The sequence below is a fragment of the Spea bombifrons genome, chromosome 8, assembly GCF_027358695.1.
Source record: "Spea bombifrons isolate aSpeBom1 chromosome 8, aSpeBom1.2.pri, whole genome shotgun sequence".
In the NCBI taxonomy this organism is placed as follows: domain Eukaryota; kingdom Metazoa; phylum Chordata; class Amphibia; order Anura; family Pelobatidae; genus Spea; species Spea bombifrons.
In genome coordinates this window covers 21,695,565-21,718,755 of record NC_071094.1, presented here as the reverse complement: position 1 = coordinate 21,718,755, position 23,191 = coordinate 21,695,565, and the positions used below count along the sequence as shown (strand labels likewise).

Below are 23,191 nucleotides of genomic sequence, written 5' to 3'. Positions count from 1 at the left end.
TTTCTATAATGCTTCATTTTGTTACAAGTATCAAAATCGGCAGAGGTAGCATCTTTAAGTGCGTACACATAGGCTGCATCTTAAATCTAAGATAAATCATTTTAAAATCAGATCTATCACCCTTTACGTTTGCTCACACGCACCTGATTTTAAATCCTCAGTGAGCTTTACTGCTTATAAAAGCAGTTTATTTCCCAGGATTTGGAAAAGCCAAGGTTCATAGAGAATTGTGCATGGATGCAATGAATTGTTACATCCTGCCTGCCTGGACATTGTCAGTTAACTGCTACGAGATAACATTAAATCCAGAAACCCCTTGTGAATAGCAGACATATTTCTTACTAGTGCCAAGGAATTAGATTCTAATAGGAACTCTGCATCTTTTGTCCTTCTGACATTGTGAATACCAGTCTAAGTAGTGATTTATTTTTTGAGCATCATAATCTACAATAAGAAATGAAGTCATGTTGTTAACAGTAGAAATGCACTGATTTATTAAGCTCTACAGCATACTGTATTTTAGCAATTAATTTAAAATGTCATTTGAATGCTACTGAATCCCAATTCAAATAAAATATTTATTTTACAAAACATTTTCTAGTTAATGATTACGTGTAGATGGAACTATTAGCTGGTATTTAGGTAGGGGAGAGGGATCAGCTTGTTTTGCATTTGAATTGTTCACATTATAGGTCACATTAACCCCTTCAGGACCGGGATTTTTAAGCTAGGGTGTCGCTAAAGGACCGGAGCCGTTTTTGTGTTTTTGCCATGTCTTTCTTCAACTGTAATTTTTCTCTTATCAAGTGGTGCACCCACACAAATCATATATTGTTTTTTTCAGCACAAGTAGGGCTTTCATTTGAAACCATTTTAAGCTGGGTAGTACATTGTTTTATTTGAAATAAACTGGAAAAAGTGGGGAAAAAATAAAAAAAACGCATTTTTTTACAGTTTTGTATACATACAAATTGTACACACATTGAACCAATGGGAAAAAATTATCCCAAATATATTCATTAAGTTGTCCTGATTTGGAAACCACCCAACACGGCCAGGATTTTTATCTATTTTGACCAGTATAGGGGAAAATATTGCAAGGCATGCATTACGTTTTTGAAATGTAATTTTTTTCAAATTTGGCATGGTAGTCTAATAACTGCAATAGTTGTCACAGATACTGATTATCCCCCCAAAATTATATGTTTATGAACAGTAGATAAGTCAAGGTGTACAACTAGGGTCATTTTGACACTTTTCAAACAGGGATTTTATCGCCAATTGCTGCCAAATTTTGAGGTATTTTTATATTTTTTTGGTTTTTTTGCATATGTTGCAATGTTGCTTTAGATTTTATATTATATTTTGTATAGAATATGTGCAACTGCAGAAAAAAACACCAAATTGTGTTCACCAACATCCCCCGGTTCCAACAAGGCCTCACATGCATGGTTCATGCAATTTTTGAGGAAGCTATGAGGGCAAAACTGGAACATGCGCATTTTCTTTTTCACATTTGGAATTTTCAGAAATTGGTTTCCTGGGCCCATATCCCATTTGGGACATTTTGGAAGCCCCCCAATGTAAATTACCCCAAAAAAGTATATATTTATGAACAGTAGACAAGTCAAGGTGTTCAACTAGGGTAGTTTTGACAGTTTTCAGTTAGCCATTTCTTCACTGATGTCTGCCAAACTTCACAGGGAAATTATTTTATTGCGTTTTTAACGCATACATTTCAATGTTGCACTGAATTTCTTGCACACCATAAGTGCAACAGTGGAAGAAAGCACCACATTTTGTTCACCAACATCCCATGAGTCCAACAAGGCCTCACATGCATGGTTCATGCCTTTTTTGAGGAAGCTATGAGGGCAAAACTGGAACATGTGCATTTACATTTTTTTAAATATTTTTTTTTATCAGATTACTTGTAAGTGACAGGTTTAGGCCGCTGACATCAATCAGGGAGACCGATCAATAATCAGCGACTTAAAATGTCACCGACAAGTGATCAGGTAATAATTATGATTTTTCAATTTGTGTTTTTTCATAATTACCCTAGATGACCCCTCTCTCTTTGTAGAGCAGGGTCATCCGTGGGCTGCCATAATGATCCGATCACTCCTATTGGCCAGGAGCGATCTGATCAGCCCAGCATTTGACCTGGAAGCACCCTGGACTTTCAGGTCAGTGCTGTTATTTTTTTTTATTATTATTATTATATTATTTTTTTTAAATTAATTTATTTTTTAATTTTTTTATTATTATTATTATTTTTTACATTTTTTTTAACTCTTTCAATGCTGATGCTCCATTGAAGCACAGCATTGACTGGTATTTAGTCCCCACAAGCTTGTGGGGACTAATATTAACCCTTGCAATGCTGCGATGGGGGTCATACACAATCGCAGCATTGAAGGGGTTAATTGAGGAAGAGGGGGGAGGGGTTAACTGAGGAAGGGTGAGGGTGGGGGGTCTGGTCTCCACACTCATGTGGAGACCAAAGAACCCTGTCTCCCTGTCCCTGAAGCTGCCTCTGGCAGCTGGGACACAATCTCCAACAGACTGGAGATTGTAGGGGAGGAGTCTCTCTTCTGGGACTTCTGGGGGCTCGTTTTTGCTGTTGCTGGTCTGCCTGGGTTCCCAGGCAGACCACAAGCAGCAGAGCCCCCTACAAAACGGGAATTAACCCCTTCAATGCCGCAATTGCGGCATTCAATGCCGCGATCGCGGCATTGAAGGGGTTAACACTGCACTGACGCTCTCATGGAGCGATCAGGCAGCAGGGGGGTGTTGGATCATTCAACACCCCCCCCTTCCCTGAAGCTGCCTGTGGCAGCTGAAACCGCTATTGCAGATTTTTCTGCAATCGCTGTTTCTGCCTACAAAATCACTCCGTGGGAGTGATCGTAGGCTTGGGGGCGGGTTTAGAGAGGCTGTGCTGTCTGCCCAGGACTCCTGGGCAGACAGCAGCAGCGCCTCCACGATCACCGCGATCGTGGTGATGTGGGGGGCGTTTTTGGAGGAGACATACCTGGTACGTCCCGGTCTACCGGTGACCAGTAACCAGGAAGTACCAGGTACGTCCCGGTGCTGAAGGGGTTAAAGGTGGAAAAAGTTCTGACATGATTTATCTTTGTCTCATTCTTTAAAATCACAAGAACCTGGTATTTTAACAGGGGTGTGTAGACTTTTTATATCCACTGTGTCCTCTTTCTTTTTATATTTTCTTAGTAGTGCATATTGACTAACTCAGGGTTTCAATATCTACAGTCCCTCTATTACCATTTTATTATTAGTTTTTGCACTGCTCTCATGACAGGCCTGGACTTTTCAGAACCTTCCTATGTGAGGTTGATTGATAAACAGGTGACCCTTTTTGGGTACATATTTAATATACAGATATCGTGATGCACTTTAGGTATAATTAGGTCTGTTGGACCAAAATGTCCAGTGGTTCATAAAGGTTATATATTACTTTTTTGTGCCAGTGGGTGAAATATATTTTAAGCACTGCTCTATAGTGCACTATAGTGGAAGAACTACTAAACACTTAGCTTAGATACTCACTATTAGTCTTGAGCCTTGCAGGGTCACTGTGTCTGCTCCCAGCTTGGTTAATGGCTTTGACCAAGAAGATGTACCGTGTTCCACTCTGGAGTCCATGCACAGTATAATGGTTCTGCTTGATGTTAGGCACAATCATCCAACTGTCCATTGAACTGTACAGACCTGCATTGTGATAAAAATGGAATATACTAAGATTCTGCAGAACCAAGGGGGCGCCATCTAAATTTAAAGGGACCTCTTGGCTTTAATAAGCATTAAAGTGTTTTTGATGGTTGGAGAATCCCTTTCAGTCAATATACTGATATATTTCATGTTTCACAGTCAAGTTGTCATTTAAGATTAACACAGCGAGGTCCTACCGTGTTTCCCCGATAGTAAGACACCCCCGATAGTAAGACGTATCGGGGGTTTCAGAGGGGTCGGCTAATATAAGCCGTACCCCGAAAGTAAGACATATGTCTTACTTTCGGGGAAACACGGGGGATTTGCCGGGTCCGCCACTCTAAGGGGCCGGGAAGTCCCCACCAAGGCCGGCCTTACGTGTCTGCGGCCGCACAGGATTTAAATTAAAACATCGGGGTTTTTTTTTTAACTTTATTTAACATCCTCCATGTTAAATAAAGTTTTTTTAACTTTATTTAACATGGAGGATGTTAAATAAAGTTGAAAAAAACCCCCGATGTTTTTATTTAAACCCTGTGCGGCCGCAGACCCCTAAGGCCGGCCCTGGTGGGGGCTTCCCGGCCTCTTAGAGCAGGGCGCCACACTCCAGGGGGCGCGACGGGGGGCGGTCCGCACCGGGTGCCGCTCATCAGGGGCTGCCAACTTGCGGCACCCGGCACTCCTCCAGAGACGGACAGTAATGTCCGCCGCTGGAGGAGCAGGCTCGCAAGGGAGCGGTATCGGAGGTCTTTAACAGACCTCCGGCTCCCTTGAGTGATTTTAAGCCGGGTTCAACCCGGCTTAAAATCACTCAAGGGAGCCGGAGGTCTGTTAATGACCTCCGATACCGCTCCCTTGTGATCTGCGCGGCAACAGCTGTTGTGCGCCGGGGTTTCTTGTCAGATCCCGGCGCACAACACTGAAGCCGCGCCCACCGCTGTCCGTGCCCTCTGAACCAGGAAGAAGACAGAACTGAAGAAGAGGAGCGAAGAGGAGGAAAAGAAGCTGAAAGAAGAAAGGAAAGGTAGGAAAGCATTAAGTGAGAGTGGATTGGTGTATATGTGTGTGGATTGGTGTATGTGTGTGTGGATTGGTGTATATGTGTGTGGATTGGTGTATATGTGTGTGGATTGGTATATGTGTGTGGATTAGTGTATATGTGTGTGGATTTGTGTATACGTGTGTGGATTGGTGTATATGTGTGTGGATTGGTATATGTGTGTGGATTAGTGTATATGTGTGTGGATTTGTGTATACGTGTGGATTGGTGTATATGTGTGTGGATTGGTATACGTGTGGATTGGTAGGTGTGTTGATTGGTAAGTGTGTGAGAGTGATGGGTGTTATGCTGTACCATTTCCAATGTCTTTTTCATGATCTAATTATGCTCTAAAAGTACATCATAACTCCCATCACTCTCAATTTTTTCCCAATATAAGACATACCCCGAAAGTAAGACATAGTGGGGCTTTTAGGGATAAAAAGAAAGTAAGACACTGTCTTACTTTCGGGGAAACACGGTATAAAGTGTGATCATGCATTGAGAAATGTTGGCCAACCTTAGTCCTCCTACTGGATAGAATGTTCATAGTGGTTAAGTCTTTTGTTCAAGAGTTGCTTGGTTTCCCGAACGTATTTTAATATTGGGTGATTTCTTGCATTGTGTGAGATACATCACGTAGTTAGATTTTTATTTATTTAACAGCTCTGTGGTGGGCCTTTCAGAAAGTGGTTTTCCTAAAGGTTGAACATTTTGTCCTGTTGCAGAATGAGGCCCCTGTGTGAAATGGTTCAGTAGATGACATTCTGTTCATGACCAGAAAACTATGGATATTGTAGGGTCAGAATAAGAATAAAAAACACTTCTAGAAATAATTGTATTATTTCATAGTGTCATTATTGCATGGCACATATTTGCGGGGTTCTAGTCCCCTTTTTTAAAAAAAAAAAATATACATATACACAGTGTGTAGGTGAATGTAGCTATTTACCTCTTAAATGTTGGTGTGCAGCAAATCCCACAAATCTTAATTATGTTCGCACTTACTCTGATCATGCTCACACTGATGAAAACTCAAATACACTCACTACTCCCAATCACAGTGACATGTCACAGCATGTGCTATATGACTGGAAATCTAACAAAGACTGCCATATTTAAATAATTTACTTATTAGAGATTAGGAAAATAGCAGGTTTTATATGTCTACCGATTCTAATAATTACTTATAAAGACATTTTTTTTTTAATAAACACATTTTAAACTGGGGAATACGCACAGTGTGTAAACAAATGCTTCTTCAGATGTGAAAATATTTTGATGTCTACCTCTGTGTACAAAAACAATCTGGCAACGAGAACAAAACCTCCAGCCAGTAAAACAAACATTATATATATATAAAAACATGAAAAGTACATTCTAGGTTTCAAATTTATTATCAAGGCACTTGTATTGCATTACTCACATATTTAAACTATAAAATTAAATTACATTTGTTATTCATTCTTATTAATGATACACTTAAGGTAATGCTGGTATTCAGGTAAGGGAAATGGGTCATACCATTTTTTTTTGTGAGAGTACAGAGAAAAGCATTTATGAGACTCTTAATCTTGCAATAATAAAACTTAACCTTTTATTTTTTAGTTGAGATATTTCTTTCTTTATCTTTCTCTTAAAAGGTAGAGCTTGATTAATCAGGGTTTCAATACTTACATAACAATATAGTAGTTAAGGAGTTCACTTACCGTTTACTATTCATTTTTACAATTATTTTGGATTAGCGTTTTATCCTGCTATGAGGGGTATAAGGTATTTTTTCTCTTTACACATTTGTCATTTCCTTTATGTTTTTTTTGTTGTCATGACATGCTGCCAGAACCTTCCTACTTTGCCACCATTGACATCATTCTGGCATTTAAACACATTTACGTTATCTGTGTCAGCTCAAGGCTAACCGTTAAGTTCCTGCTGATGGAAGGAAGGTTAGGATGTCAGCAGACAATTAGATCCCCAATAAGGGGATTCGACAGGGCAAATCTACCAGATGATGCAAAATAGCAAAGCCATTTGTTGGTCATTGTGATTACTTTTTCATAATGTAATAGTATCTCTATAGGATCGTGAACAAATTGATGTTTTGGAATGCAACTAATCATTATGATGAGGGGGTGGAGTTGATTGATAAACAGCTGACCCTTTTTGGGAACCTTTTTAATATTTAAATGCAAAACTATTTTTTTAAACAAATTGTATTTTAACAGCTAGATCACTCTATTACATAGTGATCAGAAGGTTTTTTTTTTTACATTTGGGGTTGGGAGAGGGACAAATCTTAATAAACGAAAAAAGTTTGAAAAAATTGATGTATGTGATGTAATTTTAAACCCAGCATGGCCACGTTAGTGAACAGAAGAAAAATCAAAATCAAATTGATATTTGGTGTGACCACTTTTTGCCTTCAAAATAGCATCAATTCTTCTAGGTTCACGTGCACACATTTTTTTATTTTTATTTTTTTTTTATTTTTTTTTTAAGGATCTTGGCAGCTAGATCATTCCAAACATCATGGAGAACTAACCACTGTTCTTCTGTGGATTTAAGTAGCCTCATTTGCTTCTCTCTCTTTTCATGTAATCCCAGACAGACTAGATGTTGAGATCAGGGCTCCTTGTTTTTATAATCCTTTAGAAAGTTATGACACACAAATGTAGACAGCTTACTTTAATGAGAGCCAAAAGACTCTCTGCTGTAATTTAGTCATCTACTATTTTGGAGTGATGCACCAAAGAATCCCCGTTTCCAGCCCTTCGGCAAACAAAACTCCTCTGGCTACATCCAAATAATTCAATTTTTGACTCATCAGTCCAGAGCACCTGCTACTATTTACCTGCACGCTAGTCACAGGCTCAAATAATACAAATGTGTAATACGAGGCCTACCAAACAGGTGTAAGCATGCTGCAAGAAACAGTGTATTGGCTGTACAATGTATACAAGAAACAAAAACTGTCTGCGCTTCTTACCCTAATAAAGTTGGCAACAAATATATAAACATAATATAAATGAGAGGTTTTGATTATATGAATTGGCCAAAGCATAATTAAGATCACCCGCCACGTCAAGGCACACTCTCAATAGGGTGAGAACCTACTCTCACCTCCTACATAGTGGGCACACAAAGCAGTTTATACTGCTACCAAAACCTTATTAATGTGTTGGGGGAGGTGCAATTAAACCTCCTCCCTATTAACCCCTGGACAGCAAGCTGCAACCAGACTAATGAGGAGCCAACACATATTTGCTCTGAAAAAACCTCGTCTTATAATCGAGCAAATACGGTAATAATAATAATAAATAAAAAAGGCTCCAAACAGAGAAGGGCAGAGGGGAAGGGGACACACCATGGATACCCAACCCCGGTATATGCAGGCAATGCAAGCAAGCCCTTACAAAAAATTACTGCAGTTTTTCTGCAGTTTTTTGGACATGAAAAAACTGCAATACTGTACTTTTACTGCAGTATTACTGCACGTTTACTGCAGTTTTACTGCATTTGTACTTCACTGTACTGCATTATTACTGCACATTTACTGCGCTTTTTTTTTTTACTGCAATTATACTGCATTGTACTTCAATGTACTGCAGCTTTATTGCAATTGTACTTCCGTACAAAAATAACTGCAGTACAACTGCAGTACAGTGAAGTACAAATGCAGTAAAACTGCAGTAAATGTGCAGTAATACTGCAGTAAAAGTGCAGTATTGCAGTTTTTTCATGTCCAAAAAACTGCAGTATTACTTCAGAAAAACTGCAGTAATTTTTTCGTAAGGGAGGGCTCACATGATAATGCAAACAATTCCCATGACCTCACTTCACTAACCTGATAACTATAGCAAACAGATTGTTTGGATGGTGTTGTGTCTCTAATTTGTTTTAAATCTTCTCTCTTCATCCGCATCTCTGCAAACATGACCAAGTGGCAACTTCCGCTAAAATGGCGACGCCAAAAGCACCGCCATATTGCTCTGAGTTCAAGTTAGGGCAATATGACGGCGCTTTTGATGACATCCTCTCCCCTGACTATAAGATTGAGGAGAGGACGTCATCAAAAGTGCCCCCCATTTTGGCTGAAGTTCCCGCTGGGTTATGTCCACGCAGATGTGGACGAAGATTGAAAATAGCACATTGAAGATAGACAAGAGAAGATAAAAGAAAGAAGTGGTCAGCAGAAGTGGAGGCGGTATGCAGAGAAAGTAGGGAAACATTGAGAGAGCGTGAACAAGAATGAAAGAGTGAATGTAAGTGAATGAGAAAGAATATGGGCCCACGTATTTTGGACGAAATTCTGAGCATTTTGCTTAATTTTTGTGGTTTTGTACGTTTTTGTGGCTTTGTACGAACTGCTGAATTTACCAAAATTCAGTACATTTCTTACGAATAGGAAGTCTACAAATAATATTTTATTTAAAAAAAAAAACATATTCATATGTGGTAAAGATATTACTTTTAAAGAAAAAGTTTAATAAAAAAAAAAGGATTTTTAAAATATATGTATTCACTGTTTACAGGTATGAAAAATATCTACAGCTAGATATAATGTAAAAAAAAAGTATATTTAGCTTGCTCTTATATAAAAACACCCAAATGTATATTCCTATATAATTTTCATTTGGTTTAGGTTTTTTTTATTTATTATTATTTATTTATTTTTTTATTCCCCTAGGGATTATCTTTTCTTGATGTACCTGGCACATCATTGGTGGTGAAGGGGTTAACCCGAGACATCTATTTGCAAAATAATAAAATACCTTAATTATTCAGCAATTATCCTGATGGTGGAAAAATTTTTCGATATGGAGGAGACAATATGATTTTTTATGATTAATACAGCACTATCATATTGCGCACTGTTGTACAGTGGGAAAACTCTAATAATATTTTGTACTTACAAAAACAAGAGATGATGAGTGTCCTGCTTATTTGTGCTTACAATCATTAAATCTTTGTCTTCTGATTGTATTTTATATTCAAATTAATCCTAATACCAAAATTGGTGCAATGATCAATTAGATTATGCTATGGCAAAAAATTTATATATATTTTTTTTAACAATTTATTAAATTGTTTTAAATCAAAACATCCTGCTTACTACACAACCCATATACATACTCAGTATCAGATCTTAGATCATTTAAACCAAGCACCCTTTAAAGTTACTTTGTCTCTTCAGGACCTTACCTGTAGTTTCATTTGATTTGAATATAATGCAGGGTTAAGACATTTTACTGTGGCACACCAACCTTTCTAAAATATGCTGAGTACCAATTGTATTATTATTATTATTTTTTGTGTTTTTTTTATCCCTCACTACACAACAGAATAACCAGACATTATAACCTCACCTGACAGTTCCATTTGACACCACTGGGAAAGGCATGATTTATCCAGAAACAGTTTCCACATTACTTTTTTCTGCCCCTTTCCAGAGATAAGCACATTATTTCTGACTCTACTAATTATCATATCACCTACTTCAATTGCCAGTTATATAAACCTGTTCTCCTCCCCAGATCATTAGTGTGTTTGCATAGTGTAACTGGTCTATGTTGCTCTCTCTCTGCCTAAACCCTGGTTAGTCGGACCAGTCATGATTATTGTCTCATCTAGAGGAGAAGGTTTAATGCATTAAAGATTTGTCTTACCTTTGTAATATTGTAACATATCTGCACTGGTTGCAGTTCAACTAAACCAGCCCCAGCACAAAGGATTCTATTTCTGTGATACACATTGCCTATGCCTAGTTAAACCACCATACAAGCTTATCAGCAACGTTAAGAAAATCTAACAGAACAAAGCATCATACGTTAAAGTGGTGACAATTTACACCGTAGGAATGCTTATTTTTCATTTGCTGACCCTTTAGGTGGTCAACAAGATTCTGACTCTCATTCTGCAATGGCAATGCTTTCTACAAAGTGGAAATACTTCAACGGCAAAATTGCCCTGCTTGTGGCCATTAACCTGTTCTGATAATTCAACTGCATGGAATTCCTTCTTAGTTACAATAACAGGAATACTTTGTTTCCGCCTGTGTGACCTGTGTCTACTGTGTGATTATTTCAAGGTCGGAAAAAAATCAAAGATCAAATCCATCTTCATACCTATACGTAGGTTAAAGCAAAAATACATTGTGATATTTGTCATTGTGTTGATCACAGCAAAGCCCATTACTCACATACAGGATACATTTGTATAATTAGAGAGTCAGCTTCAACATTTTAATGAAAGTGAGCAAGGGGATATAAAATATCAAGAAGGGGTTAAATGAAATACAGAAATGTGTTGAATGGAGTTTTTGAACTGAATATGTCATGGTATAAAGTCATAAACATGTCAGTTATCAAGGCTGTATCACAGTATTTCTACAAACTCCTTACACACAAGCACTATTAAACAAAACTCCCATTGATTAAAACTATTTTAGAATGTCAGTAACTATTTCCCAGACTATAGTTAGAATATGGGTTACTCTATTCCCAAGACACATCCCCCATAAACAGAAGGCTTCCTTGTGGCTTAGTAAGAATGGGCTGTTGTGACTAAAATAGACTCATGTCCCAAGGACACAACACAGAGCATATGCCAAAGAATAAAAACAGTGAATCATACAAAACAATTAACCGGTTTTTAATTTCCATTAAAAAAAAATACAACTGAACAGAAAACAAAAACAAAAGATACTACCAAATAGTATCAAATATATTTAAGTAATGAAACAAAGAAAGGGCTATGTTTATTTGCTATATTGTTTTTCCTACTAAGGCTGCCCCCTTCTGATTCAGTGAAGCAAAAGATCTTCAAAACTACATAGTTACATAGTTACATAGGCTGAAAAAAGACATGCGTCCATCAAGTTCAGCCTTTCCTATATCTGTTAATTTGTTGCTGTTTGATCCAAAAGAAGGCAAAAAACCCCGGCTTCGCTCTTTCCAATTTTGCACTAACCAGGGACAGAAATTCCTTCTTGACCCCAAAATGGCAGTCAGATTTCTCCTTGGATCAATAAGCTGTTTCCCCATAATTAAAGATTATATCCCCGAATATTATGTTTTTCCAGGTATCCATCCAGTTGCAGTTTAAACATCTGTACAGACTCTGAGGCGACGTTTTTCTAAACTAAACAGATTTAAATTAGTTAACCTTTCTTCATAACTATAGTGCTCCATTCCTTTTATTAATTTTGTAGCCCGCCTCTGCACCCTTTCTAGTGCTATGATATCCTTCTTTAGAAAAGGTGCCCAAAATTGCACAGCATACTCAAGGTGCGGCCTTACCATTGATTTATACAGAGGCAAAATTATATCTTTATTACGCGACTTGATGCCCCTTTTATACTACATCTGCAAGGGGTCTACAAAAAATGTCGCCAGTCTTCCTAGTGTAGCAGCACAAGCAATAGTCTGGTCTGTGTGTATTTCTGTAAGTCTTTTTCCCGTCCTACCTTGCTGATCAACAGCAGCAATGACAAAACATCACCATGGACTGCGGGAGGGGAATGGAATAGTGAAATTAGTGGCATCATTTTTTTGATGCTCAAGGCTGTACACTGTTTGCTCACAATATTGTCTCCATTTGGGAGCCATCTCTTACTGCCGGTGTTTTGCTTTGTATAAGACACGAAGTTTCTTACTGTCGTGAATGTTTACAACAATATAGAGTTGTTTCTAATATTTTAACATTCCCCAGTCTATCAGAAATTTTAATATACAAAACTGTTCCCCTCCACACGGGATATGTAACCCACTGCAGAATAATGCACATGTAAACTGCTGACCAACAGGCTGAAATCCTTAAATGTTTGCTTCATTTAAAACGTAGCTGAACATAAGGTGTGTTATATATGGTGAATTGCTAGCACTTGACCAATCGGGAAGACACGTTTTACTTTTGTGGTTTGATACACAATATTGATTATTAACGTTAGTTTACCAAAAGCTTAATATCTGGCAATATTTAAACCTTTAAGGACAGTTGTACTTTGCTGATGTGAAAACAAAACAAGAAAGGCAGATTTCCACTTTGAACAGATTGCATATATGATCTAATTCTAAAGTATAAACAATTTTACGACACTTAAACACTGCAACATGTATATAAATTGTGAAGAACACGTAATATTTTAAACAAGTAAGGATCATGGAGTCTATACTTAAAGGTGATGCCTTTTATCAGTCCTAAATATGTTGCATACGCTCTTAGGACCTCAGGGGTCTCTAATTCATATGGGAAATAGGTTGTCATCTTCATGGAAGGGAACAGGTTGAGTATTTAAACCATAGTCGATTCACACAATTACAGATTTTGCTGTGTGCTGATATGAGTGACACAATGTGAATAGTAATAAGCAGATTGGTAGCTAAGGGGAAGAATAATGAAGCATCTCTTCATATCCACTCTTCTCCCTGCTTTGAGTTTCTAACCTCATCGCTTTCATTTTGCTGCATTCTCATTCATTTTCTGAACAGCTGTTTTTTTTGGTTTTTTTTTTTTGCTAATCTCTATTCTGTGCTTCTATGTTTAATACCACCTATTTGATCAAAATACTTCTGATCAAACAGACCTTCAACATGATCCTTAGGTTGGACAAGTTACAGTAATCACTTTTTTTTAATTGTTATTCCTATCAGTACTATGAACTAATCATCAGGGTGAAGGGAATTGTTCTGCAGCTGCTGTGAAAAGGCTGAAAACTGCTCAATATTGAATTTAAATTATTCTGTGGTATCCTCTCTCGATACGCTATCTCTTTATTAGGTTTCTTAACACATATCCTGTATATTTTACAAGATCCAGTCTTATTTTTCTCTTGCTTAACCCCTAGCAACACTGCAGCTGGTTTCTCTCTCATTACATCATTCTTTTTTTCTCTGGAAGCTTTCACTCCGTTTGATGCCCTCTCTTATTCTTTCACATCTTTCTTTCCCCTCCAGACACTCCACCCTTCCTCACTTATTTAAGACTACAGCTACCTATGTGTCATATTTTACATACATCTGTCTTTCACTTGCTGTCCACTGCATGTCACATGCATATTTTCCCCCACAGTTAGCCTTTCCTCTAGCTGATACACAAACATGAATGAACAAACAGCTTTACGTCTGCCTTTTACCCCCTCAAGCTATTGTCTCTCGCTTCCTCATAGACCTCTTCTTGCGTTTTTCTCCCCTCTTCGTTCCTCTCTGGTTGACCATAACTCATAAATAAACCAATCACTGCAGACAGCTGCAGATGTCTAGTATAAAAAGCCCAGCCTATATATTCTTTTCCATGCACTACCCAGATGGCAATTTAAGCCATTCTGAAATCATTTTCTAATATATTTCATAAATATACCTTTCTCAGCTGGGCTAATCCTAAACAAAGAATTGCTCAGTGATTTGTTTAAAGAGATGCAATGTTCTACTATTAACCTCATTTGACACAGCAATCTTTTTTAAGGCTTTGGGGTTTTTATTTTTAATAAAAAGGCTTCAGCATGAACACTTTTTCAAATGCTTCCAACCGGCAGTTACATGCCTTACATATTAAGCAAAGCACTGAATTCCCCAACGACTAGCTGTCATGGGCATAACACTACTCTACAACACAGAATTACATGGCTGTTAATACACATTCTAACACATCTGCAGTAATTTACACTATGTCTCAACCAGCTCTGAGGCTCTGGGTACAACAGGAGAACTGTGGCATCCACTTTCACTATGCCTCAACAAAGATGGACACAAAAGGGATTTATTCACTAAAAGGAGAGCTGTGGCTTCAATCAACTCACATCACTATTCTCATAAGAAGAAACAGCAACGTTTTTAACATACTTGAAAATTGACCGAACATTAGAGTTGGGCAGAAAATAAGCAAGAGATGGCTGGCATTTAAGAGGCTAAATGGGTGTCCATAGACCGGGCCTGGAATATTGCCCACAGAAGTAACACCCTATATAGCTATTCCAATTGTCGAAGAAAGCCACTAGTCAGATATAACAAATTAAATAAAAAGATTGGAAAATGAATATCATGTAACTGATTACGAAAAGTCAAAGCAAGGAAAATGGACGGGAAGAAAATATGTAATGACTGATTCTGGTGTTCCTCGCTAATAATGTAAAATGAAAAATATTAGACATATATGCTGATACAAACAATGTTTACAGGGTGTAATATCACCAAAATACAATGTACAAAAAAGGGTTTTCAACATAGTGTAATGCATAAACAAAGCAAGGGCAGAACAGACTGACACCCAGTGTGAGATCCCCAAACATTGTCAAGGATAGGATCTAAAACCCAATAGTGATAGAGAGGTAAAAATACCTAGCTTGTCTTTCAAATTAAGGAAATGTGCAGCCGCATTGTTCATGGCAGTGTGACATTGTCACGCTCATTTGCTACTATATTATGCTCATATAAGATCCCCCTGAACTGTTCTGTCTACTCCTATGTTGTGTATAGACTATAGTCTCAATAATGTTTTTTGAATGATGTAAGTGCGATTTATGCGCATGAACGTTTGCACGCAGTGTGTCACATTGATCTGAACAGGGTGGTCGTCCATTTCTTTCATTTGAAAGACAAGTCACTAGGCATTTATACCTCTCTATGACTATTGGGTTTTAGATCCTACCCTTGACAAAGGAGCTGAAATGTTGTTGGATCTCACACTGGGTTATTTTTCATTTTTCATGTGGTTTGAGTGCTAGCCTTACTCTTTTTACACTATTGCTACTTAAAGTGCTTGGAGGGCGCCTGTAGGCTTTATCACTATTGATCTGTGTGTGTTACTTATAATTAGAGTGCAGTTCTGACTTTCTATCTTTGTAAAATTTTCAACGATACCCATGAACCCGTCACTTTAACCGCCGTTGATTTACACAACAATGTACAGAGGCCAGGTTACCGAATAGTCTGCAACTAATGTTTTTTTTTTTAAAAAAAGTGTCTCATTACCTTACAGTTTGTAAGCCTGGCTAATAATAATTAATGGCACTAAGAATTACTTTAACTTGGTCTCTTATAAAATTTAAATTGCACTGAAAAATAAGTTATGTTAACAGAAAGCAACAAACTCTTTATTTGAAACAAAAATACATTTATCAACTTTGTCCTGTAAAAGAGTCTGTTTTGTTTCACACAAAACAGTTCATTCTTCATGCAGACCACATTTTACCCAGTTTGACAAGCATCACTTGAATATTAACATATCACACAGGTAATCAGTTGAAGTTATGCAATCAAGAAACCCTACACATTTCACTATACCATCTCCTTCAGAAAGTATCAGCACCATACATTATGCATGAGTACGTTAAGCACTATATGCAGGGCTTGGTTGATTACCAGTTCTGCAAGACAGCTTTTGGGCTGAGGGACATTTGGTTCTCCCCACTCTCTGTTTCAAACTGATAAGAACTGACATAGTTTGTGAAAACAGCCCATTCTTCATGCAGACCACATCTTTACAATGTGAAAAGCATCACTTAAATATTCAACATATCACACAGGTAATCCGTTAAAGTTCTGCAATTAAGATGTCCCACACTTTTCACTATACTATCTCCTTCTCAAAGTACCATTACTATGCCCAGGCCACTGATCTGCTGGAGCATCAAGTCTGTACTATTTTAAGGACCTGTCTCTGATCACACCCTAGCCCTACCCCTAACCACACCCCCAATAAAGGTGTCCAGCTTTGGGCGCCCGATATGTTTGGTGTATGTTATATGTATCCACAGTTCTAACCTGCCAAATCACTTAATTTGTGCCTTAACTTACCAACCCAGTAAATCACAAACAATCCTAGCACACACAAGTTATTACTTAATTTATATCATATATGTCATCATAATGTACAATAATATTTTCCAGTTTTCAGTGGGTAAACAGAAGGCAAGTGATACGTCATTTAAAGGAATTCCTGCTGATCAAAACATATTGATTATGATTTTCATGTTACACAAATGTAACACTCCGAGTTCATATAAAAAGGTATTTTCACTCATACCACACCAAAAAAAGCTAGGCAGATGTGTCTATTAAGCAAATACAGAATACATGCCCTTCGATTCCTACCAAGCAACCAACATACATAACAGGTGAGGTTTTTTCTGTTCACATGGTACTATAATAATAGGATTAAAGAATTTTAGGCACAGTATGAAATATCAGAAGATATATATAGCCTATGATATACAAAGGGAAACAAAAAATGAAAAGCTATAAGTGAATTAAAAGAAAGGAGGCTATTTATGATTCCACACACCATGGGACTTATTTAGTTGACAGGAAAGTTTGCTGTGGTGGTATTTTCATCTCCTTGCTTAAAAAAAGGGGCCAACACTAGCAGACTTCTACAGAGAAATGAGCTGACCCTGCCAATGTCTAATTTAATGGGAAGAGACCAAATAAATCTTACTAATTTCACATTATAGAGGGGAATCCAAGCTCTTCCTACAGCAAGCAATCACTGAGGTTGGACCTTCATTATGCATGTTGAGGCTAAGGAGTTAGAAGGTAGAACCACAACTCCATTGCAAATTCCACTGTCAACTGACCCATTTCCTATCACTAAGAAGCATTAAAAGCTTAGAAGGATGGAGAATCACAAATAAACCATGATATACACATTAAATACTCCTTTAGCTCACAATATATTTTTTTATTTAAAAGTAACAACTTACTTATGAAATTTGCTTGCCCGGTATAGATGGTGTACTGAAGCTCATAGCAGCCAACACTGAATTCATCATCTGACATCCAGTGAACTGTGATTGTGTCATGAGAGGCAGTGCACAGCTCTTCTCTGATGGAAGGTGGGTTTGGTGCTGCAAAAAAAATAACAATTAAACAACTAAAATAGAAAAGGAAATACCAAGAAGTACAAATATACAGTTATTTAACTAAACTCGAAATAAGGGGTGGATCTAAGGAATGCAACAAGGCAAATGATGTCATGTGGCCCCATTAGACTAAGGGATGAGGATAAGGGGACAGAAACTCTTCTATACTTTGCTATTTACTTTCATAAATATATATATTCAAAATATTTACATACACTGACATAAATGGTTTAGTGATTTTAAATGTTGCTTGGCTGCTTAAATAATTATGTTTCCATTCTTTGTATACAAAACAATTTGGTTAGTTTTGCATGAGAGTTGCATAGTGCATTTCGTTCTTTTGAGTTTATATAAGGTTTGTATCAATGGAACAATATATCTAATACATAAAAAATATTCATTTTGCATCAATTAAGTAAATAAATTGCCAATTCACCTATTCATTCATTCAGTTGTTTCATTGGTAAATAACTCATAAGATGAATTGATGCAATATTTCATAAACTATTCCTATTTCCTATTTTTTGGCGAATCATGCTCTTCATCCATCTACTAAGCTCAGTTAAAAAAAAAAGGGTGATCAGTTCTTCAAAAGTGGTAGGGTCCCAATCTTCATCTTCTGGGGCTGCAGAAAACAAAATCTGTGCACTGAAAAACTGAAGGTGAAGTTGCAATAAGTGGTGCCAGTGTTATCCACAGGCCCCAGCCACATGTCTGGTAAGTAAAAAAAAATCCCCCTCCACCACCAGCCATAGGCCAGGGCAATTTTAAGAGTGGGTAAAAATAAAAGGTGCATCAATTGAAGGGATCCTGTGCACTGTGAATAAAAAAAAATGTGCCCCCACACACCACTCAAGTGCAGAGTGCCCCAGCCTATCCATGCCAGGGGATACTATAACAACCTTGGGCTCACTGATGCAAATCCAGGCCTTGAGGGTAGAGGACGACGCTTTTCCTCTCTCACAGGTACTCACCTGATCTTAGCCAGAAAGGCAGAGAAGCCAGAAGGCCTGCAGGAGGGCTGCATCTTATTAACCCTTTCCCCACAAGGGTTAGGGCCACTGAAATTCACATAAGGGGAGGGCACTCATAGGATATACATAGCTCCTCCCCTCAAAAGAAAAACTGGGATCTTTGAGGGGACCCAGCTCCACCATGGCATTTTTTTGGTGTCCTGTTCCACCCTTCTCTGGTATATATACAGTACCACCATGGAAGCCCCAAGCCTTTATGCTGGTGTGATAATTTTTTTTTAATAAGGGCTAGTGTATACAAAAATAAAAGGTGCTTCAGGGGTCCAGAAGTGATCAGTGTGCTTACCGATGTGCTCAACATAAACTGGTGATGTGTTAACCCCACACACCAAAAAAGCGAATCCGTGCCCTGGCTGGACCAGAGCATAGAGGACTCTGAAAATACCTTGGGGATCCAAGCCACTCGGTCTTAAAGACAGAGGACCAGGCTTTCCCTCTCTCACAGGTACTCATTTGATCTTGGCCAGAAGTGATTACCTCTACAGTTTACATAAGGGAGTAGAGAGCTGTACTTGGAGCAGACCTCTGTCAACACTTTCTTATGCTGCAGGGAAAGTGGGACCTGATAGAAAATGGAGTGGTGTGATATTCCTAGTTTTTCTACTTGCTTTCTCTTAAGGCCCCCCAAGGAAGCTCTCTCCGAAATAAGAACACAGTTGACCTCATACAATGCATAGTTATCTCAGTGACACTGAATAACTGAATTATTCTTTTTTAGTGTTGTACAGGAGCACAAATGCAATCTTATTTCATTTAGCCATCATGCAAACATGAAGGCAAATATCTATTCTAAATATGACTACAGTCATGCAATATAGAGATCTGAACTGAGTTCCACATTTGAAATTGTGAACTTTTTATGACCATTAGGTTTTCACTAAATTAAGCTTTGATTCAGCATCTCAATTCTCTCGATCTCTATTCTGTAAGATGCTAAAATCAGGTATTTTGCTTTTTTTTACCATGGCATCATAACAGAAACAACATTTGTATTACATTATATTCAATTGTCAGATGGACATTCTGTTTTCTTTTCTTACCTGTTACGTAGTCAAGTCCTTCTAATAATTTCTTCTCTCTGGAGAAATCCAGAGCAAAGTTTTCAAAGGCATCGTTTAAATTGACATCAGGGATTAGAACCTGAGACGATGTAGTTGCCATAGAGACTCTGCCATAAAATGACAGCATTATTAAGCATCTGGGTTGTTCTGTGATTTTTAACAAACTGTTGTTTTTTTTTTAAATGCAGTATGCCTCAGTGACGTCTAAAAAAATTGGTAATGCATATATTTATGTGATGTAAACATAGCGACCCAAATTCTCACCTCAACTAGTGTATGGGTAGGCTCCATTTAATCATAGCATTGGTTAATTATGCACTGAAAACCAGTTTATTCAGGGAGTATTTCTTTTAGTTGTGAAAAATAATTACTTCCTTTGTAGCACCTAATGTTTGTATCTCTTACAAAAATTAAACATGACTGACTCTGATGTACACTTAAAGGAAATTATTGCCTTACTATTGTTTTGTTAATTAAATATTATGTTAATTAAATGCAGAATAATGATCAATCATAGGGACGGAATCAAGAACTATTTTTAATGCAACTTATATACCTCCATACACAACCACTCATGGTAATAACTTTTCACTGAAACAATGGTCCTCAATACAATAAAGCAGCAGTTTAAAAGAATGCACAGGGGCCAAACTCGAAACACCAGAGCCCTGGTGTGAAAATTGCCCTGACTTCCCAAGCAACATATCCCACAGTGTCTCCTTTCTCCTCAAAACATCTTGTCATAGTGATCTTTGCCCCCAAACAGCATGTCAATGCCATCCTTGCCAAAACACGTTTGTGCCAGCTTTCCCCCAAAACAGCTTGTCAGTGCCATTTTTTCCCCAGACAGCTTGTTTGTGCCATATTTGCCGCCAAACAGACTGGAAAATAATTTAAACGGATCACGCACACATGATATGTATTAAAGTGCATATTATCGCTGAAGTGTCCATTTAACAGGTATATGGTTATATTTTAAATTTAAAATGCAGTGCACCAAACAGCATATGGAGAGATTTTTTTTAATATGTATTATTTATATTATAGAAGTAAAAATACATATTTATATAAGTAGATGTATGATGTCATAAAGTGATATGGCTAGTTTCTCAAACAAACAGCAATATAATACAGAAGTTGTTGGACCGTTTTTATAGAATGGCTCACACTAGATATAAATGGTATTTTGTTTGGTGTGAGTATTCTGGTAATGAATCATGGATGTCAGTGAAATATACCTACATTTTTATTCAATCAATACAGTGCCAATTAAATTAATTATCAGTATGCTTCACTGGTATAACATCTGCTCAACCATAAAAAAATTTAATCATATATCAATTTTCTTCCTTATCCATTGTCTTAATCAAATGGAAGCCCGATGACTTGGACACAAACGGCAGTGAAAGTAGCTACAACTTTTGTCCAGCATCAATCTGCAAAGAAAGCTCAACTAGATCACAGCACAAAGATTAATAGTAAGAATGCGGCTCATACCTCTCCACTACAGTTTTCGCAGCTTGCAGGAACCTTGCAGGATCATTCTCCTTAAGAATATGATCTGACTGATTGATTAATACTGTGGAACGTTCGAGTCTCTGTCTGCAATTGGCTATTTGCTGAGCAAGCTTTCTTAACTTCATCACCTTAAAGACATTGCATCAAAATTGACATCAAACTAGTAAAAATAAAAAAACATTTAAGATAGAAAGGGTCGTAAGCAAAAGTAAATTACCTGTATAGCATACTAAATTTACAACCCAGGATAATCTTAAGGAAAAAAATTGATTTTGCATATTGTAATTCAGCATCACTTCAGAGTTCATGCACTTCTGGCAAATGGGTATTATGCAATCATTTTTCAATGACCACATGATTTGATTGTACAATATCGAATACAATTACAATGAGTCCAAATAGGGACTCCAGAAAATGATTACAATAGCCAGAGTATGACAATTATGGTTCGCTCTTACAGTTTAGAGATGAAAATCAATTTAGCAGAACTTGCTAGAAACAAGTGGTTCTTTAAGTAATGATAAAATCAGTTCTCAATTTCCTAGAAACAGTCTATTTTCTAAAATTTTAAGAGGCAGCTTGCCATACTGGATTATATTAAAATTCCAAATTTAAAACATGAACCAAACCCATCTCCCTCAACACATCTGATGCAATTCTTGCACAAATGTTAGAATATAAAGAGATTGCTTTACTCGTGTTCTATTCGATTCAGTTTCTATGGATAATCACACTCTTTTTTTCTTGCTCTCCTGGTTTTTTGGTTTCAAATGGTAAACTTTTGGAGCCTTCTTCTCCAGTATGCTTGTAATTGTTGTAGGCTAGGTCTTAAACATTGGCTGCTTCTATGTAATCAACTAATGCAGTCACTTGTGATGCAGCGCTGCAGGTTACGGGCCTTTGGTTGTTACAGCAGTGCAGATCATTAATTTAAAGTTAACTCATCATAAATTAACAGATGGACCTAGACTGGATGAAAACTGCAGCAGCATCATCTCCATTTGCCCTCACCAAGTACTTTGTTCAATTTACCTATTTGTTCTAATAAGCTCTGCATTTCTACAGTGTTTCCCACCTAATTTTATCTCTGTGCTCCTTCATTCTCTCACAATTAAACCACACCTTCAAGATCCTCAGACACTAACACACTAACATCTGCATGTGACTGTGGTTACATTCAAATCAGTCACTTACCTTCTGTCTCATTCCCCTTAACCTACTGATAGATTGTAGGCTTCCAATACCAGTGCCTGCTTCCCCTTCTCTGTCAGTATGTCTCATGTATGTTCTTGTTAATGTTAACGTTAAAGTTATTGTTAAACTCATGGGAGATCAAACTAATATACCGTTTTAATACCCTACTAACTGGCCTCAACAGAGACAGAGAATTCATCTCCCATTATAACATTACAAACCATTAATCCTCTCACAATTCGAATTAACTACAAACAACTTATTCCTGGGAACATTTGACACCTTCGTGGATCTGGCATATGTCAAATGGTTTTATGGCCCCTCTAACCAGGGAGTAAACTGGCCAAGGATGCTTTGATTGAACCATATCTGTCCATTGGATCTCTGCTAGTCCAGCTAATTTACTGCTGAACAAATTCCCCAATACCTCTGTGTTTATCTAGCGTCTTTGTTAATGTGTGAATTGTGCTTTTGTATTTAGAAAAGTCTGTGTTAGCTTCATTAATGCCTGAGCAAGGGACCTAACAACTTGGTCTCGAAAGCTCGCAATTAAACTCTCAGTTAGCCAATAAATGGTATCATTTTAACTATACTTTTCTCCTGTTTTCTCAACGGCTAACACGGTACAAAACCTTTTTATCATGTTAAACTCATATTCTCTCTTCATTGTAATAGCTCTATCAAATATGGGAAATTGTACCTAGAATCAATATTGCATTCACAAGGGTAAGGCTCAATGTATGGTTTACAAAAC

General features: G+C 37.5%; 1 protein-coding gene and 1 long non-coding RNA gene across 2 annotated transcripts in view; one reads left to right on the top strand and one right to left on the bottom strand.

Moving 5' to 3' along the window:
- The window catches only part of LOC128502623 (uncharacterized), a 113,428-nt gene that overhangs the window by 28,580 nt on the left and 61,657 nt on the right, over positions 1–23,191 (top strand). The window lies entirely within an intron of this gene.
- Positions 1–23,191, bottom strand: part of MID2 (midline 2) — a 76,523-nt gene that overhangs the window by 11,272 nt on the left and 42,060 nt on the right. Inside the window, exons 6-9 of the mRNA XM_053472469.1 lie at positions 21,223–21,371; positions 19,705–19,832; positions 17,472–17,615; positions 3,574–3,735 (exon numbers count right to left, since the gene is read on the bottom strand). Of these exons, the coding sequence (XP_053328444.1) occupies positions 3,574–3,735; positions 17,472–17,615; positions 19,705–19,832; positions 21,223–21,371 (583 nt within the window). The remainder of the gene's footprint in view (positions 1–3,573; positions 3,736–17,471; positions 17,616–19,704; positions 19,833–21,222; positions 21,372–23,191) is intronic.